The following is a 20,904-nucleotide window of genomic DNA, read 5'->3' as shown; positions in this document are numbered from 1 at the left end:
AACATAACTGACTCGATCTCGTTACATTCCAAAAATATTAACTTGGGATAGTTAATAATACACGTAGGCTTCTAATTTTGAAGCCTGGCCATCCTCAGCAATTTTGAAAATGAAGAGCCATCAGACGTCTATAATTATGCCCTTCAAAACATGTAACAGAATTTACCATCTGCTTTACTCATCCATCAGCTGAACGTTATCATCTTGATGTTCTTGCATTATGCCCCTGTCAACTGTAGGTGGAATTTGAACTGAACTTGCAGCTTCATTGGAGCCCTGCGATAACACAGGCCCTAAGGCAACGTTCAAATCCAGCACTACCGGTTGCAGGGGTGGATTCACCTCGGGGGGTTCGGCATTCAACAAAATAAACAGGGCATTCGATTTTTTCTTAATCAAAGTAACCAATTCCTACCCTATTTCCCTACGGTGCCTATCCAAAGCACTTTGGATATAAGAAAAGTTCTGCATCTCCAGCATGTGTTTAATGTTGTCAAAAATTGACACAAAGACATGTCTGGATAGGAGGAAATGTCATAGGAAAATGCCCCCAATGTGGGCGTTACCCTCCCATAAGTCATATCTTTGGACTGCAAGAAGAAGTTTATTGCCAGGCAGAAAGACATGCTTGACAACTTTGGCAGCAATTAGCTCAAACATTGAAAGGGATTGGAGCAAATCAAACGCATTTGACAAGAAAATAGAGATAAGCTGTGAAGGGAAGATGGCCCGTCTTGCCTGAGGAAACAGGATTTCTTCACCAATCACCCGCTTGATGCTCCTCTTGATCTAGTATGATTGAATTTGGATTACTTGTCCCAGAAAAACGTCTGTGATGTGCTCCGTGAAGGGTCTCTCCCACTCTTCCACTGCTAAGAAGACTCTGTAGTTGCGCGGCAAATACTCCGTGTGCTCTTTGCGACATGTTGCACAAGTAGAATCCATCTGCAATCTTCCTTCCATTGAAGTCGGGGAGCCCTATTCTAATGTTCTGTTTGTTTTCCCTCTTCAAAACTTGTGTTATGCACAAACCAGTTTAGCTTGCGAGGGAAAAATGCCTTTGAGATGGAGGAAGTGATTTTTAATAGCCGGCTCATCCACCTATGTTATAATTATGAATTCTTCATGCTTGCAAGAATTCACATGTGACAGCTTTGCTTAACCATGTATGAGGTGTTATCGGATTGCATCTCACACGCGCCAAGGAGATAGTCATGTATGCAAGGATGACGAGGGACTGATTTAAGACATATTGCACATGCGACCGTGCTAAGCAATTAAATCACCCTGGTTCGAAATCATACCTGCAAGTGTAAATAAATGGCATTTAACTGATTAAACATGATGGTTACCATGTCTCATCACACACAAAATCTCATCCCAAAGAATGTTTTTTAATTGTGGAAATTCCTTTAACTCATGATCATCCTTGATCGATTCGATTTGAAGACCATCCCAGCCCATGTTTGCTAATATGTCTGCCATCTTATTACCTTCCCTGTAAGTGTGTGTTGTGACGTATTCACACATCGTCCCATTGCAAATGGGGACCCCTGCTTTTTGCTTTCCAGGGTTTGTTTTCTAGGTCTTTTAGGGTTTTGTCCCTTAGCCTTTGCAGGATGAGTGCTGTCAAGGGGATCGTTGGATTACAGGCTTTGCTTGAGCCAAGGTGAGTCCACAAGGCCATAGAATTAGGGTTTCTTTGAGAGTCCTCCTTAGGGCCTGGTTTTGCTCTCGTTGCTAATTGTGTCTTGCTTTGTGAGTGGGTACCATTCTTGAAGGTCCGAGCTAGGTCGAGTTGGCGAGTGATGAAGTCTGAAATGTCATCCTAATCTTCAAGTGCCCTGAAAATTCGGCTAAGTCTGGAATGTCCTGATCCTGAAATTTGGCTAAGTCTGGAATGTCCTAATCCTGAAATTTGACTAAGTCTAGAAAACTGAAGAATCCTCCAAAAACTAGATTTTACAATATAACTCCTAGAGGTCCGAAACCACTCTCAAACATCCTAAAAGTATATATGGAATATAACTTAAAGTATAAGTCTTATACTTAAATGTTATATTCCATAAAATGATCCTGACGGAGAGTTCAAAAAGTCAAATTTCGCTCCTGACCCTTCCAAAGGGTCCAGAGCGAAATTCTCCATATGACATTCTACTTTGACCAAAACCTAGAACTAATGCATTCCTAGGCTTGAATGAAGGCAAAAACGCTTGTTTGAATGAAGAAATGTGAAAATGAAGTCAGGATCTTGGCCAAGATTAGGAATTTCACTCCTGACCCTTCCAAAGGGTCCAGAGCGAAAATCTTTGTGCACCTCAATTTATCACTTGTCAAGACCAATTTCATAGTTCCTTAGGCATGTTTGGGGGTGTCTTGACATGTTCTAACTTTAGGAGGTGAGTGAAGGTGGATGAAGTGAAGATTTTAGCCAAGAATGAGAATTTCGCTCCTGACCCTTCCAAAGGGTCCAGAGCGAAATTCTTGAAACACTCATTTTTTCCTTTAGCAAGAGTCAGGACAAAGGTGGAGATGCATGAAGAAAGATCTATGTTTGCCCCCAAGGAAGATTAGAGTTTGAAAAATCAAGAATCAAGGTCAAAAACATGATTTTCACTCCTGACCCTTCCAAAGGGTCCAGAGCAAAAATCCTTATAACTCTTGTTTTCTTCCTTATTTTGGCTAGGCGTTGGCTTGATGGGAGATGAATGGGTATGTTTTTGCCTTGAGAGGGAGTTTGATTGATTTTGAAGAACAAGATTTTGGCCTAAAGGAGAATTTCGCTCCTGACCCTTCCAAAGGGTCCAGAGCGAAATTCATCATAAACTTCATTTGCTACCTTGTTTGACCTTGAAACCTTCTTCCTCAAGTGGAAAATGATCTAAGTTTGCTTCTTGAAGTGGTTTGGAGTTTGAAAAGTGAGTAATCTGGCCTAGAATGAGATTTTCGCTCCTGACCCTTCCAAAGGGTCCAGAGCGAAAATCCTCCTAAGGCTCATTTCCTCCGTAGTTTGACCAAATTTTGAGTTGCAAGGCATCTTGAAGGGAAGTGTGGACATGATTTTGCCATTTGAAATGTTTGAAAGCGTTGGAGAAATGAAAAATCAAGCTCAAAACATGATTTTCGCTCCTGACCCTTCCAAAGGGTCCAGAGCGAAAATCTTCATGGACCTCATTGTCTTCCTTGTTAGGCCAAGTTCTTAGTGTCCAAGGCATGATGGAGGAGGGATAGACATATTCTTGCCTTGAGAAATGATGGAAAGCAATAAAAGATGAAATATCAAGCCTAGAATGAGATTTTCGCTCCTGACCCTTCCAAAGGGTCCAGAGCGAAAATCTACCTAAGATGCATTTCCTTCCTTGTTTGACCCAATTTTGATGTCCAAGGCATGTTGAAAGAGAAAATGGGCCTATTGAAATCTTTAAGGACGTTTGAAGGAGTTAAGGAATGAGTGTTTTAGCCAAGGAAGGAAATTTCGCTCCTGACCCTTCCAAAGGGTGCAAAGCGAAATTCCTTACAAGCCTATATTTTTAACCTTGCTTGATCTTAAAACCTTGTTCCTAGGGCAAAGAAAGTGAGATTTTACCTTGCAATAAAGATTGGGTTTGAAAGAATGATGATTTTGGTCTAAAAAGGGAAATTCGCTCCTGACCCTTCCAGAGGGTCCAGGGCGAAATTGTGCAAAACCTATCTTTTCCCTTAGTTTCATGCCAAATCTAGTGTGGATCATGATTAAAGGCGGCCTTAGGAATGACTCCAAATTGCCAATGATTATCAAGATTGAAGGAATTGAGCCCAAATGATGAAAATCGCTCCTGACCCTTCCAAAGGGTCCAGGGCGAAAATTCTTCAATCACCTTTTTTCCCTTGCAAAATCAAATCAAACTTGGATTGGGTGAAAGAAGAGAACTATTTCCTAGCCTTGTGAGGTGGATTGAAGTTGAAATGATGAAAAAATGAGCTACAAGCAAGAATTTCGCTCCTGACCCTTCCAAACGGTCCAGAGCGAAAAAACCTAAAACCACCTTTTCCCTCAAAACTTGAGTGAAGTCAGGCCTAGACTAGGGTGAGAGAAGCTATTTGGAATGCCTTGGAAAGATGTTTGACCTTCAAAAATGTGAATTTTGAGCTAAAGTTGGAATTTCGCTCCTGACCCTTCCAAAGGGTCCAGAGCGAAAAAACCTAAAACCACCTTTTCCTTCAAAACTTGAGTGAAGTCAGGCCTAGACTAGGGTGAGAGAAGCTACTTGGAATGCCTTGGAAAGATGTTTGACCTTCAAAAATGTGAATTTTGAGCTAAAGTTGGAATTTCGCTCCTGACCCTTCCAAAGGGTCCAAGGCAAAATTCTTATAGGGTCTATTCTTGGAGAAAATCTTGGGCAAGTTTCATGTTAATATCTTTTTGTTGATGATTTAAGTTGAAAATGTTATGTTGAAATGAATTTATCATGTGTCCTTAATCATCTTTTGGTTTGTTTTGGCAAATGAAAGAAGACCAGGCCAGGACAAGGACAACCTTCTCCAGCCCAGCATCAACAAGGACGACCTTCTCCAGCCCAGCATCAACAAGGACAACCTTCTCCAGCCCAGCCTCATCAAGGACGACCTCTTCCAGTCCAACATTTGAAGGAAAGACAAGGTGGCATCCCAGTCATCACTCCTCCGGTCAGGTTGGTCCACTTCAGCATGTCCAGATTCAATGTACCTGACTCATGGGAGATGACACAAACTTCGATGAACCTACCCCGGCTATCCATTGGTCAAATATTCCAAAGAAGACATGTGTCCAAATAATGCAATTATTTCATTGGCCAGAATTGAGTTTGTTGTAACAAACCCTAATTAGGGTTTTCATTGTAAAATCTCGGCCATTGATCTCAAATTGATCTGAGCCATCGAATTGTATTGAGGACGCTATATAAGCCCTAGCTCCTCATTTGTAAAGGCTAATAGTTAGTTAATAATAGCTAATAGTTAATAGTTAGTAATAGAGGCCAGAATAGTAGAATAGCAATTAGAGTAGATTAAGAAGAGAAGGCAAGACATTGTTTCCTTAATTGTAAAGACTTCTTTTCATTGAAGATATGGTGGAATATGTTGTTTCTTTGCAATGTGCATGGTCTCTTGTTGAATCTTCATTTTTGATGATAGATGATTAAATTGAGTGAAGAAAATTGTTGAATGCACCTGTGTGGAATCTGTCTAGTCCATACCACTAGCCTCTTACTGATGGTAAGTGCGCCCTGCGTGGTCAACTGGCATAAAATGAGCTTAATCTTAAGTCGTTACACGTCTATTGTTCATGCATTACCTTGAATGGTGATCATTGTCAGATGGCGTACGATTTGAACATATTGGAAGCATCCCTTAGAAGATCGCACTGAGTTGGTGTTGAATTGTTCAACCTGATGGCGAGACCCAGCCCAGTAGGACTCCACCTAGTCATTCATTCATTTTCTCCCATTCTGGGTAGTAGAGTAGATGTCCTGAACCCTGCATCTTTTGTCATTTGTTTGTCTTCCAGTTAGTTAATAGGACTTGTGATTCCAGCAAATCAAACGTTTAGGTCATTGAGTGTAAGTCCCCTTGTGATTCCAACAAAATCACATCATACCGCGAAGAGCTTATCCACGAGCAGAGATCCTACAAAGCAAAACCTTGGAGTTGCCTCGACTGATCCTTCGGCGAGATCTTCAACAGTCGGGAACTTTGTTCAAGAGAGGATAAGGTACCTTTTAGGTATTTTATTCTGTGTTTGGTCGTGTACAAAATACACATCAACAGTGTGCGAGATATGAAATGCTTCTAATGAATCTAGCAAAGTCCAAACTTGTCCGAGAATATAGTTGATCCTCCAATTTAATGATTTCCTCTGTATGCAGGCATTAATAATAAGAGAGGAATCCCCTTCAACATGAACTTTTAGAAAACCCAATTTCTTTGCGAGGATCAATCCTTCCAATAATGCTTGCACCTCTGCCATATTATTAGTTCCTGGAGCCAATATAGAAGATTTGAATGCTTTTAAATTGCCCATATGATCCCTAATACAAACTCCAGCCCCTGACTCACCTGGGTTCCCTCTCGATGAACCATTGAAGTTAATTTTGACAAAATCTCAATGAGGGGGTTGCCATGAAATATTAGATCTATCAACTTTAATCAATTAATTAGAGGATGACAAGCTAGAGTTAGACGGTGATAAAATGTGCTTCCAATTTCTGATAATGGAAGAATCCCAAGACGAAAATAATGAAGAAATGTTAAAATGGGATTGAACATGAACATTAACTAGGTCTGAAACTGATTTCTCAATGACTTCCAAAACTTTATCAATAGACAAAGACACTTCCCTAAAGACTCTTTTATTTCTTTCCCACCAGATGGACCAAATGACTGATGCTGGAATGATGTGCCAAATACAAGAAAAGGTGGAGGAGGAATACAGAGTAGGCCAAGACTAAAACAAATCCCAAACTGTGTTTGGCAGAGGCAATGAAATTTGCAGTTTATTCAAAATGAAGAACCAACACTGTTGAGCAAATGGACATTGAACAAACAAGTGGTCAACTGTTTCACTTTCCTTATTACACATAACACAGAGAAATGGTTGCGAGATTTGCAACTTGACTAGTCTATCACTAGTTAAGGTCTTGTTTTGAATTGCCAACCAAGAGAAACAACCTGCTTTAGGCAAGACCTTGTTATTCCAACAGAATTTAAAAGCTCTTTGGTTTTGCTGCTGATCCATCATATGTTGTAAAGCTACATATCCATTTTTGACTGAGAATACACCTTGTTTGGAAGGAGCCCAAAAAACTTTATCCGGTTTATCTGAAAGGAATACAATTCTCTGATCCAAAAGGTTTTGAAACATCTGCTTTTGATTAGTATCAGCGATAATATGCGAGAAATCTTTCCAGATGGCCTTTCCTGAATGTAATTCAAGTCCATTGATATAATCAATGAGTTTCTCACCCCATACATGAGTGAGAATAGGAATTATTCCTTGCAGATGTTGACATTGTGCTAATGGAGGATGTCCATTCCATGAGTCATTCTAGAAATGAATTGACTCCCCATTATTAACTTGCCAAGAAATATACGTGGTTACCAATTCTCTGGAGGACATCATGAAGTTCCACATTGCAAATCCATTTGGGGGATTAGCAATGGTGAGGATTCTCAGCAGGTTTGAGGAATCTAGATACTTCGCTTGCATGATTTGACACCATTTTGCATTAGGCTTGGAGTACATTTTCCATACCAATTTGCCTCCAAATGCTTTATTCCGTTTGGTGAGATCAAGCAGTCCTACTCCTCCCACCGCCTTACCATGTGTCATATTGGTAAGTGAAATTAATGGAATTTTCTTTTCTTGAGATAGATTACCCTTCCATAAAAAGCTTCTGATAATTTTCTGGATCTTCATGACAACTGATTTTGGAGCCTTAAGGACAGAGATGTAGTAGTTAGGTATGGAGGCCAAAACAGTTTTGATAAGGAGGATGCGACCTAAGAGAGACAGCCATCTGACTCGCCAAGCTGAAATTCTATATTTAATCCTTTCAAGCACATTTTCCCAATAAGATGATTTATTAGCTCCCATGAAGGAATACCTAGGTACGAGCAAGGTAAATCTTCTAGTTTGAATCCCAAAAATTTTATGATCTTTTTGCTAATTGCAGGCTTTGTGTTGAAGATAAATACCTTTGATTTCTGAGCATTCATTTTCTGACCTGAAACTGATGTGTAGGATTCCAAAACTTTCTTAATCTGATTAGCCTCTGCTATATTGGATTTTCCATATAATAGAGTGTCATCCACAAAGAGTGTATGTGTGACTGAAATGGGAGTATTGGGAATGTGTATACCCAGCCAAGTGCCCTTTTCATTATTAAACTTGATTACTCTATTAAGCGCTTCTGCCATAATGATGAACAAGAAAGGGGATAGGGGGTCTCCTTGCCTAACACCTTGAGTAGCTGCAAAGAAACCTGAAGATGTCCCATTGATAATGATTGAGAAGAATGCTCCCGAAATACATGCTCTAATCCATTTGCACCATTTATTAGAGAATCCAAATTTGCGGAGAACATTTAAGAGAAAATTCCAATTTACCCTATCATAGGCCTTCATCATATCAAGCTTAGCAATAAAAGATGGCATTTGGGCGGTTTGGACAAAGTGGAGAACTTTATGTGCAACTAGAGCTCCTTCCACAGTTTCCCTCCCAAGGACAAAGCCCCTTGTTCAAGTGAAATAAGTTTTGGAATGAGCTTTTGCAATCTTCGATAAATGGCCTTAGTAAGAATTTTATAGATGGTATTACACAAGGAGATAGGCCTAAAATCCGCAAAAGTTTTTGGTACTCTAACCTTGGGCAGAATTGCTACATTAGCAACATTGAACATCTTCAGCACTGAAGCACTTCTTCTTGACTCTTCAACTACTACCAACAAATCAAAACCTAAGACATCCCAGCCCTTTTGAAAGAAAAGGGTCGTATACCCATCAGGACCCGGGGCTTTATCCGGGGCAAGTGAAAATGTAGTGTCCACCCTTGATTTGACTTATTTTGACTAGAGTTGACTTTTATATTATGCTTGATAGACTTATCTAGACTATATTTTGATGATTTGGATGATGATAACTCATGTGCTTCAGTGACTTATGATTGATGTTAGACACTATTGGACATATGCTATTTTGATTATCTATATGGATGTTGGTACTATCATGATTGATCATGTGAGTTGATGATATATGTACTCGATGGATTTTATATGCTCATTATGTGATGGATTATTGATAGGCTAGATTTATCATGATTTTAATGATGATTATGATTGCGCTAACCCTACTTCATGATTACATATGATGAGATGTTTATGAGATGTGTTTGACTATTGTTTGACTGTCTTCATGATAGAGACGATTCCACATCACTCATTGCGAGTGGGATGTGTCGTCGCGATTCTTTATCACTTGCTTGTTCTATATATGTATATGTATATGTGGTATTGTCGTTTTGTGGTTGCGGGATTTTGCAGGTACCAAACATCGACTCCACCTGGCTTCACAGGTCTGAGCGTGTCTTAGTTCCGATGGCTTATGTGATTCGGAGATGGCATGAGTTTCCCCTCACATACTCTAGGTCTAAGTTGTTCACCGTGAGTAGTCAGCGTCTTGGCATAATTCGCCATGTCAATTAGTAAGCTTGGTCCCTTAGCACTGTGAGTTCGGATTATGTCAGTTGATTTACTTGATTATGTTAGAGTAATTATGTGGCTCTTGATGTGTAGTTTTATATTTGGTAATGTTCATTTTAAAAGTATTTAATTTATAAGTTTTGAGTATTTAATTATTTGGTATTTATATTTATTTGATAATTAACGTTTATTGATTTTATGATTATTTAATAGTTGATGAGTTTTATTGTTGTTTAATCTTTATTTAATATTTGTGATTTAATGTTTAATGGTATTTGATTATTTAATTATTTATTTGACCTTCTATGGTTTGATATTTATTTGATATCTTACATTTATTTGGTTCTTTAATTTATTTTATTAGCTTTTGATTTATTTGATTTTAATCCCCATTTGGATTATTTATTTACAGCTTATATTTATTTAATAGTTTGACTTTTATTCCTAAGTGGGGTGTATGAACACATTAAATTAAATAAAGAAATTAAACAATTCCACTTAGTTGGATAAGTATATTTTATTTACTTTACCTACCCTTCACTCTCATTGGTTAAATTCAAAATGGGTGAATAAATTATGTTATATGGTGGGTTGGTAAAATATACTCCAAAATGGAATATTTTGATTAGCCGAAATTGAGGCTAGGGTTTTGGATTATTGTTGCTTTTTATTTTCTTTCCCGTGAAGTTTTTTGGGTGGGTTGGCTCTTCTCTGGAAAATTTCTCCAGCAAGTTTTCTTCTTGCTTTTGGATTTCTTCTCTCTTGGATTTGGCTGGAGCTTGGATTGGATTTGGTTTGGCTTGTGGGAGCTCTTCTTCAGCTTCAAACAATTACTTCAAGTTGCAGGTTGAAGTTCTTCACTTTGCATTTTGGTTTTCAATGGCTTCTCTGTGTATGCATTGTGTCTGCATTGTTTTGGGTATTGGGTTGAAATATTATTTATTCTATAGTTTTTACTATTGTTGAGGGTTAATATTTGGGGAGGAAACTTTATATTATTTGGGTTTTGTATAGTTGCTGGAAAATATGTATTTGGTATTTCCTATGTATGGCATTCCTGTGTATGGCGTTCCTGGTTCTGAAGAAGTTTGTGGAGTGGTGTTTTCTGTATGCCCGCCAAAATACCCTAAAGAAACTAAACAATAATATATACGAATGGAGGTAATTTTTTTTTTATTAACATCTAATAACAACTAATGCAACATATAACATCAATAATCTTTCTCAACTATTTGTGAAAAGTTCTTTCTCCTATTTGTCCATGTAAAAAAACCCTTTTTTGGCACTATATCTGTCAATGCATTATCGAAGATAAAACCCACAAAATCTTCAATAGTCCTTATTGGAGGACAAATACCCCATCTTTTCTTGGAGGGAGACAATAGCATCGAAGTCACCTCCCAAAATAATGTTGTGATTTGCAAATTGATTGATAGTTGTTGCTATTGTATTCCAATGTCTCTTTTTGTCAAGTGTACTAGTGGGTCCATAAACATTAAATAGCATGAAAGACAGATCAAAGTTTTGAATATTCAATAGCTGCCAATCATTACCTGTGGTTAATATTTCTGCATTTACTGTTTTAGGGTTCCACAAAACTATAAGCCCTCATGAAGCTCCCTGAGCCGGGACATGCAATGATTTCCATTTTGCCCACTTGTGAATAGTGTTCTGAAATGTATCCTGAGAAGTTTTGGTTTCTTGCAACATAATAATATCAGCTACTGACGAATCAAGCTAGAGCTTAATTCGATTTCTTTTGTCAGAGGCATTAATGCCTCTAACATTCCATGAAATGATTTTCAATGAAAACGAGGAGAGCAACATGCCCTCCTCGGCCTTTTAATGACGGTAAATTTACCCTAAAGTGGACTAAATGCCAACTGCTATTTCCTCTTTCAATTTTACTGATTTTGGTTTTCTCCCTCTTGGTTTTGGTGAATTAGATATCGGGGAAAGGCTTGCAGGAGATTGGGAGATTGACAAAGATTGTGAGAAATCATATGTAGGGTCTTGTTGGCTTTCACAATCTGTTTGGTGAGTGTTGACCTTTGCATCCATAATACTAGGTAGGATGTCAAAATGAGAGTCTTGAGAACTAGTAGACATAACTGTAAAGTGATCTGGGAGCAATTGATCATCCTCATTTAGAACATCTTCAGCAATTTCATCAAATAATTGGGATGACATTTCATTGGCAATTTGGTCTAAGTTATCTAATGATTTTTGAACCTTGGGTTCCTCATACCACTGAACTGGCCGAACTAAGCATAGCCAATCATTAGCTAATTGGTCTAGATTATCTGGCGGTCTCTGCACATCTAGCTTCTCATGCCATTGTATTGACCTCTTGGGACATAGGAAAGAATTGTTGTTATCTTCCTTAAAGGCATTCATAAGATCAAGAGGCCGACTAGATGTAGACAGTTGAGAGGCCATCTTATTTATTTTACTAAAGATTTCTGAAAATAACACATTCGCCTTCCTTGGAGAAAATAGTGAGGTAAAACCCATGCTCTTAAAATTTTGAGAAGGAGATATCATTTTGGCCACAAAAGTTTTGCCAATTTCATCTGATGCATGTAAGCATAAGAAATTGGTGAAAGTCAAACCTTGATCATTTTGATTGGAAAATTGAAGTGCATATATTAACCAGTTGCCTAATGATCTTTGCACCTTAGGGTCCTCGTACCCTTGAGTAGCCCTAGCTAGACATAGCTAGTCATTGGTTGCTTGGCCTAGGTTATCTGATGATCTTTGCACACCCAGCTTCTCACATCCTTGTAGTGGCCTTTTGTAACACAAGACAGGATTACAACTATCTTCCTTAGAGGCATCCAATAATTCAATAGGCCGGCTAGATGTAGGCAATCTAGAGACCCCCATAAATACAATCAAATTACCGGTCAAAAAAAAATGTTTATTCATGAAATATTTGTTGCATATTACCATTGTTTTACTTTAACTTTATTAAGAGAAGAGCAAATAGATTAATGTATTTGTATTAAATTTATGACCTTTAAAATGCATTTAATATTGTATAAGAACTTTATATTAATAAATTAATTACCTTTTGTTTGAATAAATTTACTTGGGGTAAAACAGAGATGACAGAAAAGGTGTTAGAAAGAAGCAATCTATGGCAGCTTGTAAAAGATTGTAATATTGAATAAAGAGAGGACTTAGGCTAAGAAACATTTGGACAGCATGAAATCTAATGCCCCCAGCTCCCTTTTTTTGTCCAATGTATGCTTCCCATCTTTTTATCTATTGAAGAAATTTGCCATTACCATAAGCAGCAATTTGCCACACTTCCTCACTAACAGCTCTAAGTGTTCCTCCATTGAGACAATGATAAATGTCTGACTTATATTCTTCATAAAGGTATATCCACTGATTTCTATAATTTTGAAGTAATAATATAATTATAAAATCAATGTTACAATATTTTTTCATGATGTATTAATTGCTCCCTCACATTCTGCTAGACTGCACCTACTCAGTTCTGAATTGCATTTTTCAAGTCAAAACTGGTAGATAGAACTGATAAGTTGATTGCCATTCATTTGATATGTCAAACCTATCATTGGCTACAACATTTTCCCCTTGAGTGCTGGTGATTCTACAATCCCCCTAGGGTCTTGCTTCAGACCAGCCTTAAATGTGGGATTAAGTTAGCCTCTCATCAAGCTTAACTTTTTCCAGACCAAGTGTCATTATCAATATTTTGCTACTCGTGGTTTCATAAAATGTTGAGCCTTTCATAATTTTTCTCTGTTTCAAAGGGTATAGTTCACCTCATGATAGTTGGGAAATGCTTACTTGTACTTAATTTTTAGTTTTAGAAAAAGCTTGTATAAACTGTTGACTGATTTGTGGATTGTAAGAATCCTAGTACAAACCTACCTTAACTTGAAAATAAATCACATTATAGTAGGCAAACTACTCCCGAGTAGCTGCAAAATTGTGAAATGGATACAAAATCTTACAGTAAAGAAGATATGGGATCAAGACAATTGTAGCAACAAGTTGCTATAACCCTCTCAAATAAGAGTGATATTGCACTCTCAGAATTTTAATGGTTCTACTCACAGGATCTTTTACAATTACACGGAGAAGAAATCAACTGTGTAAAAAGAACTGACTTAACACTCAAAGATAGAGGAAGTATCATTCTTTTAAACTGCTTGTTGCACCCACAATTTCTGTTACACTTGCAATCATAAATCACTGTATAGCAAGTAGAAAATGCCATAAAAGACTAATCTAAGTTGTAAGTCATAAGCACAGTTACTATTAAACAAAACTAAAAAATTCCATGCTTCCTTCCAATACTTCTTCATCTTGACTCTTAGCCTTTAAATTCAGGTTTTTGTTACAAAGAGTTCTTCCCTTCTATAAGAACATCACAAACATGAAAATAGAGTTAATGCAATTGATGACTAAAAATAACATAACATAACTTGTATCTTAAAAACACCTCAAAAGGACCCTTCTTTTCTCTTTTATCCAGAATCTGCTGTGGTCACAAAGACACAATATTGGTTTCACAAAACAACTATTCAAAAACAATGTTAATTGGGACAAGCTAAAGCAGTAAGCCAATCAGTCTTTCATATCAAAACCTCATATTCAAATTCCCAGACATGTTTGTTGATGTGTTTTTATACACCTCTAACACAGAATAAAATACCAAAAGTATTCTATCCTCTCTTGATCAAAATCTTCCTGCATGCTAAATTGAATGATCAACCAAGATGACTCCAAGGTTTCTATAGTCAGGTCTTGACGTGTAGATAGCTCAATTGGTTGACGTGATTGTTGGTAGTCCAAGGGGACTTACGTTGACTACTTGAATGTTGAATGTTTGCTAGAACTTAGATGTTAACAACTTGCTTTGAAATAAAATGAGCAAAAGACATAAGGTTCAAGGCGTCTAATCTAATCCTAAGAATGTAAGAGCAATGGACGACCTTTGGTGAAACTCCACTAAGCTTTTCTTTGACATGCAAAGCAACAACTCCACAAAGCTTAGTGCAATCTTCTAAGGAAAGCAAAAATGATGTTCAAATCACTATCAACAACAAGGATACCATCAAGGCAATGCATATCAAAGTGTGAATAGCAATTGAAGTTAAGCTTGTTTAAGGATTTCAGTTGACTACACAAGGAAAACTTACAATCAGCATATTGCTAGTGGTATGGATATATGACTTTCACCATTGACCATGCACAAAGTTCTTTCATTCATCTAAACAACATGAAAATGAATTGAAAAGTAGAGACCATGCAACTTGTTGAAATAACACATTAAATCCACCATAGCTTCAATGAAATCATATGCTCTTTACAACAGAGTCTTGGCAACAATCTTTGCCTTCTCCTAATCTAACTTCTATTCTAATTGCTAAATATTGATTGATATCTATGAACTATTATCTAGTACTCTACTCTTGTTGTCTTCTGTTAACCCTTTACAAATGAGAAAACTGAGCCTTATATAGAGGTTTCATTACAATTAATGGTTCAAATTGATTCACAATCCATGGCCGAGATTTTATAATAAAACCCTAATTTGGGTTTGCTACAACAAACTCATTTTCGGCCAATGGGATCGCTACATTTGATTTGACACATGTCCTTTGAATTTTGACCAATAGATGATGAGGGTAGGTATCTCAAAGTTTGTGCCTCCTTTAAATGAGTCAAATACATTGCATCTGGACATGCTAATGTGGAGCCTCTTGATTGGTGGAGTGGTGACCAGAATGCCACTTCAATTTGCTTGTAGACTAGATACTCAACACCATAAGCAAATGTTGATGCCTCAAGCAATATCTCTTGATACTCAACCATATTCAACTTGCTCATGTAGTGATGATGGGAAGCATCATTATGATCTAGCAAACTTTGACTAACTCTTCTAAAACTATCTCCCTCCTTGATCACGTTTGATGTAGACTATGTGATGACCCTGGTTGATCTTCCCTTATTCATGATCTTATCTTGATGAATGATACACCCAATTGGATTTATCTCCTCAATGTACTGACTTAAAACATTCTTTCATCATGTAAGTTATCCTCCCTTCTTGCTCCAAGGCCTTGACTTCTTGGTATCGAAATGATATCTTGAAGGTCTTTGAACTTGTCTTGATCAACAAAACTCCTTCATATCGCCATGATGTTAGAGGGTTCCTTGTGTTACGATTATTGGGATGCTTGAAGTCTTTCACCTTTGCAATGTTTTGAATCATCTTCCTTTCTTTTGAAGTGTTCTTGATTGAGTTCTTCATTTGATTCACCTCCTTGGATTAATTGATCATTTTGTCAAGAAATCTTTGAATTCTTCTTGATGCTGCAATGTTTGATAGTGTGAACTGTAGATGTTGTTCTCCTAACTCATAAGTGTTTGTCTTTTCATGCCTCAGACCTGCAAAACAAAAGGATTTGAAGTCATATCACATCAAAAAAGACAAAACCTTCACGAATACAAAATGTTAGGTCTGATTCTATGTTATCCCCAAGGTCTAATTTTCAGATAATCTTGTCTTCAATGTTGCCACAAGTCTGATTTTGGGTCTGATACTCGATAATTTTGCCTCTTATGCACCTACAGGTCTGATGTCATATGAATTTTTGCACAATTCTGCCCTTTCTCTGCCTTCAAAATAGATAGAAAAATATCTTCAACTTGTTCTTAAGCTACCCAATTCAAAATCGCCCTTCCTTGAGTATATTTTGATCAAATGCAATGATCAAAATAATTGCACAAATCGCTGCCTTTGATAAAATTTGCTGTGCCTCCAAATGCAGATCAGAATTTGCTGATTTGATCGAATGATGATGTTGAAATGAATTAAGGCATCTCCTTATATAGACGTTGTTGGGTGAGAGGAGTGTATCTTTTCCAATCATAGGCCAACTTGCTTTGCTTGTTTTGATTTTCTTTATTTGTCAAATGCCTTTTCATTTTATTTTATTTTAATTATGTATTGTGAAAGCCGACTTGTTCTGATTTTATTCTCTCTTTCAAGTTTCAAATTTCAATGGTCAGACTTTTAATTGACATGTCTCCCTTTAGAAGTCGGCACTCCTTTAGCCTTGCTGGCGCTGATAATTTCTTCTTTCATTTCCGTCAGTTGCTTAAGAACATGGGAGAGCACATGTCGCATGAGAGGAGGGGATAAAGGATGGGTGAAGTGGCATGCCACGGTAAGGGAGGCATAAGGGATGACAGTGAAGGACATGCCGCGTGAGAGAGGGGTGTGAAGGATGTGAAGGGAGTATGTGCCGCGGTGGAAGAGTGGTGCAGAAGGTGAAAGAAAGATATGTCGTGGGGGAAGAGGTGACAGGGATGTGAAGGATAGGAAGGTGTCGCGGTGAGCAGGGTGTAAAGGATGTGAAGTGGAGGAAGGCGTCGGGGTGGAAGGATGGTAAGGGTTGGGGAATGGGATGAAATAAAATTCCGTGGGGAAAGGGAGACATAAGGATGGGTAGTAGAAGGTAGGATTAGATGGGAGTTAGGTAGATGAAGTAAGGGGGTAAAGGGGTATGAGGTGAAGGTTTAGGATAGGATGGGAAATGGAAGGGTAGTGGTAAGTAGGAAAATGAAGGAGGTTAAGGGATGTGAAAGTAAAAGGTAGATGGAGGATAGCAATGGTAGGAAGTGAGGTGGAAAGGGAGGCATAAGGGATGTGAAGGATGAAGGTAATGAGGGATATGGAAGGAAGTTTGGGATATGTTGGGGAGTGAAGGTAGGAGATGAGGATAGGTAGGTGAAGGAAAATAGAGGGATAAGGGATAGGATTTGGGTGAGATGGAGGGTAAGCTTAGAGAAATAAGGGAGGTAAAGGTTATGAGGTGTGGTAAGTGAGGGATGAGATGGAAGGGTAGATGGAGGATAGTTAGGCGGGTAGGGGCTGGAAGGGTAGAAAGTGGGGAATAATGAATGAAGGGTGGGTAGAAAGTGGGGAATTATGAAGAAAGGGGAGGGATAAGGTATGGAAAATGTAGGATGGAAGAAAGATGGAGGGTGCAGGGAGATGAAGGAAGATGGAGGGAAGATGGAGGTAGATGGACGAAAGGGAGGATAGAGAGAGGCATGAAAAAAACGCAGCTAGGGAAGGTGTAAAGGATATGGAGGATAAGGGATGAAGGATGAAGGATGAAAGGAAGGGTGGAGAGGCGGACTCCCTCGTGTGAAGATTTTACCTTTGAATTTCCTTTTGGAAATCCAAGGAAAGCAATTGATATTCCAAATTTCACTCTTTCATACATTTCTTACTCTGAACCTTCATCATGGAATTCATGCCTGGACACGACCTGGAAACTGCATTGCATCTTCTCTCAAGTAATAGGTTAAAAGCTCCAAAACTACTGCTAAGCTAGGCGACTAAACTAAGACAACTTCTCCAGAAAGCAAAAAAGTAGGGGCCCCCATTTGCAATGGGGCGATGTGTGAAAACGTCACGACAATGTTCACATGCAAAATTTCTATGATACAACATACTAAAATTGATGAGGCCAGGTGCAAGAATTAAGTAACACACCGGACTTAAATTGAAATGGCCAGGTGCAAGAATTAATTAAAACAATGGGCTTAAATTGACCAGACCAGATGCAAGATTTGAGTCATAAACCAACTCCAGTTTTGGGAGATGTTAATACAGCATTCCATTCTGGCTGCAGCATGCTTAACTGATGAACCCCTAATGCAGGATGGCATGCTTACCTCATGTGTCTCGATACTATATTTATGCAATATACTGCATCCGTTTCTAGACATCACATAGCGAGTATAAGATTGTTGCGTACCCTAATCCAAAAATATCCCTCTCCCGGTGTTACGAAAGGGATGATTTACAAGAAAAAACACCATTACAATCTAAAATCGGGCGAATTTCATTCGGACATAGATGTCCTCCATTGCAAACCTGCAATACACGATACTTTCAAGCGTCTACAATTAAGCTAAATTTAATTAGTGGTCCCGAGGTAGTCATTTTAAAATGTAATGCTTAGTCCAGTCCAAACTAAGTAAATAATTTGAACGACTAGTGGGCATTGAACAATTATGCCCTAGATGGATGCCCACATCCCAGAATCATTCAGAAATATGTTATACATCAAATTCTAATGTTTACGCAGGTACTGAATGAGTAAGGATTGCAATAAAGAAACCCAAGCAGGAAGAAAAAAATCTTACCTTGTCCGTGAAAGTGTCGGCGTTTAGATGGATAACGTCAGCCCTGGCCGAGTATATGCATCCGATTGCAAGGAGGAAGATGCAAAGAAAACACTTGGAATTCATCATTAGGTTATATGTGGAGCACAAAAACAATTTTTTTTTAAGCGTTTCGATCTCTCACACACGGTGATTAATCTCTCCTGTCAAACTGCTACAATCTGGCAAACAAATATTTGGATACAAATACATCCGAAAAACAAAGTAGAACATAGAGAGAAAAGAAATAAATAAAATTAAAAGAAATTATTTGAAGCGCCTCTTTGTATCAAATGAATCATAAAAGTCTGAGCTTTTACCTGTACTAAAAAATGTTCTAATAAAAAATTTAATAAGAATATTTTTGGGGCTAGACGTTTCGTTCGCAAGAAACGGACCCTCCAAACATTTGTAGCTTTCTGACCCATAAATTAGAAATATGTATTTACAATTAATTAATTCTCACATATAAATTTTGAGAAATGAAAGAATAATCAATTGCATTTTCTAATTAAACTAGCATATCTATATTTTAAAAAATCTAAGTACGCTAGTTAATAAATTCAATGATAGATGATGTTTTTAATTTAATTTTGATTAAATTTGAATTATTCACGATCTAAATGAGATAAAGATAATATCATGTACTTTTTAGAGTTATGAAACAATATTTGTTAAATATTATGCAAATTAAAAAAATTGAAATTATTTATCAAAATGATATTTTAAAAAGGAAAAAAAAATCACTTGGTTAATCATTCATGAGGTAGAAATAACTATTAAACAACAACTATACTATATTATAAGCATTGAATTTAGTCATAGATACAATGTGTAAATAGTTTTTCAAAATTTGTAGGCAATTTTTACTTTGTTAACCATTTATGCACTAGTAATATCTCTTCATTTTCAATATCATGAAGAAGAGTCCGAACTTTGATTGTTACATTGGACTTCATGGCATATAATGTAGGTATCCCATAGTGTGCATGTAACAACCTAAATAATGACATGACCTGATGCACTATGAATTTGATTGAATAATTAAACTTAAAGGTAGCAAGCAACCATTCTTCAAGTGGTTTTGTGTGATAACTAATTTGTGATTGCTCCTTAGGAAATCTCATGAACTTCATACTGAGTTTTTCTGATAGGCTGTGTTTTTTTATTGTCATTATTGGCCTAATAGTGACCTTCCAGATACATCTAGCAAGGTAAAGGTCTCAAAGCTCATGGTATTGAGAAATTGACCAGTCAAATAAATCTAAATCTCAATTTGTAGATTATAAAATTTTACATCTAAGTTCATTTTCACCTTGGAACCATAGAGGAAGCTAAAGTATAAAGCATAATTATCGAATATTCTTTGACTACTCTTTGATCCATTTTTGTCAATTTTGTTCACCATTTTTTCTCTCAACCATTAGCGGACACTTAATTCATCTATACAAAGGATGACATTGAATGGAAGGCAGTAGTGGTACTTTGTCAACCAATTGGACACCCATGCATGTGCATTACGTGACATCTTGCTCACTTGCAAGGAAAAAAAATTTAGCTTTTAAATCAATATTGAATAGTAGAAGATGATGCTCTGCAAAATGGGAGATTGTTAGACAAGAACGTAAGGTCGTATAACACATAAGAAGCACAAGAAACAAAGAGAAATGTTAGTGTTAATCAACCAAAGACTAATCTAAGCAGGCACACCAAGAGAGACACTAAAAACATAATTAAGCATTTAACTATGAAAATAAATGCAAGAAGACATCTCAAAAGCCTTCCACCATGCTTGTAGCTCCTCCTCCCTTGTTCCTCTCCTCTCCAAGTTCCAAATTAGTGTAGCTCTCAGCAACTTTTTGCACTATGGATGCCTTATAGAGGTTCAAGATTGAAATACTTTAACTATGTTGTGCAAGTGTAAAACAAACTAGTTATGATCTGTTATGAAATGAACTAAGATTTATTTTAATCCAAAATGACAATATCTTAGTGATTTATGCTAAATGCTCTTCTCTAAAATTGGCTATAAGTTAAATGCATACAAGTTTTCAAGATCTGGATTATGAAGAAATGGGCTCTATTTATAGGGAAAATGGAGCAATGGATGATTGAGATTGATTAATCTCAACAAGGGTCAAAATTGAATGGCTTATGATCCATGTGAAGACTTTCAACCCAATCCCAGGATGACAAGTGTCAACATGAGATGGGTTGAGAGGAGAGGGAAGAAGCATTAAATGCTTGACATGACCTGAGGGTTAACCTAAGAGATAAAATTAAGGTTGAGTTGAGTGAATGAATTCATTATCCAAAGAATAATGCTTTTATCCAATGGATAAACTCTTGTGCAAGAGTTAGTGAGGACAACCATGGTCAAAGTAATAAATGCTTGAGGAGACACATGGGTTACATGAGGGTTGAGTTAGACGTCAAAGTCCTTAACCATGGTGCAAGTGGATTTAAC

General features: G+C 37.4%; 1 protein-coding gene across 2 annotated transcripts in view; it reads right to left on the bottom strand.

The window, feature by feature from the left end:
- The window catches only part of LOC131034865 (protein disulfide isomerase-like 5-1), a 77,993-nt gene extending 59,217 nt beyond the window's left edge, over positions 1-18,776 (bottom strand). The window contains exons 1-2 of one of the 2 annotated variants that reach the window (XM_057966470.2): positions 18,758-18,776; positions 18,420-18,619 (exon numbers count right to left, since the gene is read on the bottom strand). In XM_057966470.2, coding sequence (XP_057822453.1) covers positions 18,420-18,527 — 108 coding nt within the window. In that variant the 5' untranslated portion in view covers positions 18,528-18,619; positions 18,758-18,776. Of the gene's footprint in view, positions 1-18,419; positions 18,734-18,757 lie in introns of those variants that run through there. The other variant, XM_057966467.2, reaches the window with a different exon arrangement.
- Between the last annotated feature and the right edge of the window lie 2,128 nt (positions 18,777-20,904).

Source organism: Cryptomeria japonica, chromosome 5 (genome assembly GCF_030272615.1).
Source record: "Cryptomeria japonica chromosome 5, Sugi_1.0, whole genome shotgun sequence".
Classification (NCBI taxonomy): Eukaryota; Viridiplantae; Streptophyta; class Pinopsida; order Cupressales; family Cupressaceae; genus Cryptomeria; species Cryptomeria japonica.
Note: the sequence above shows the minus strand (reverse complement) of the source record. Positions and strands in the feature narration are given on the sequence as shown.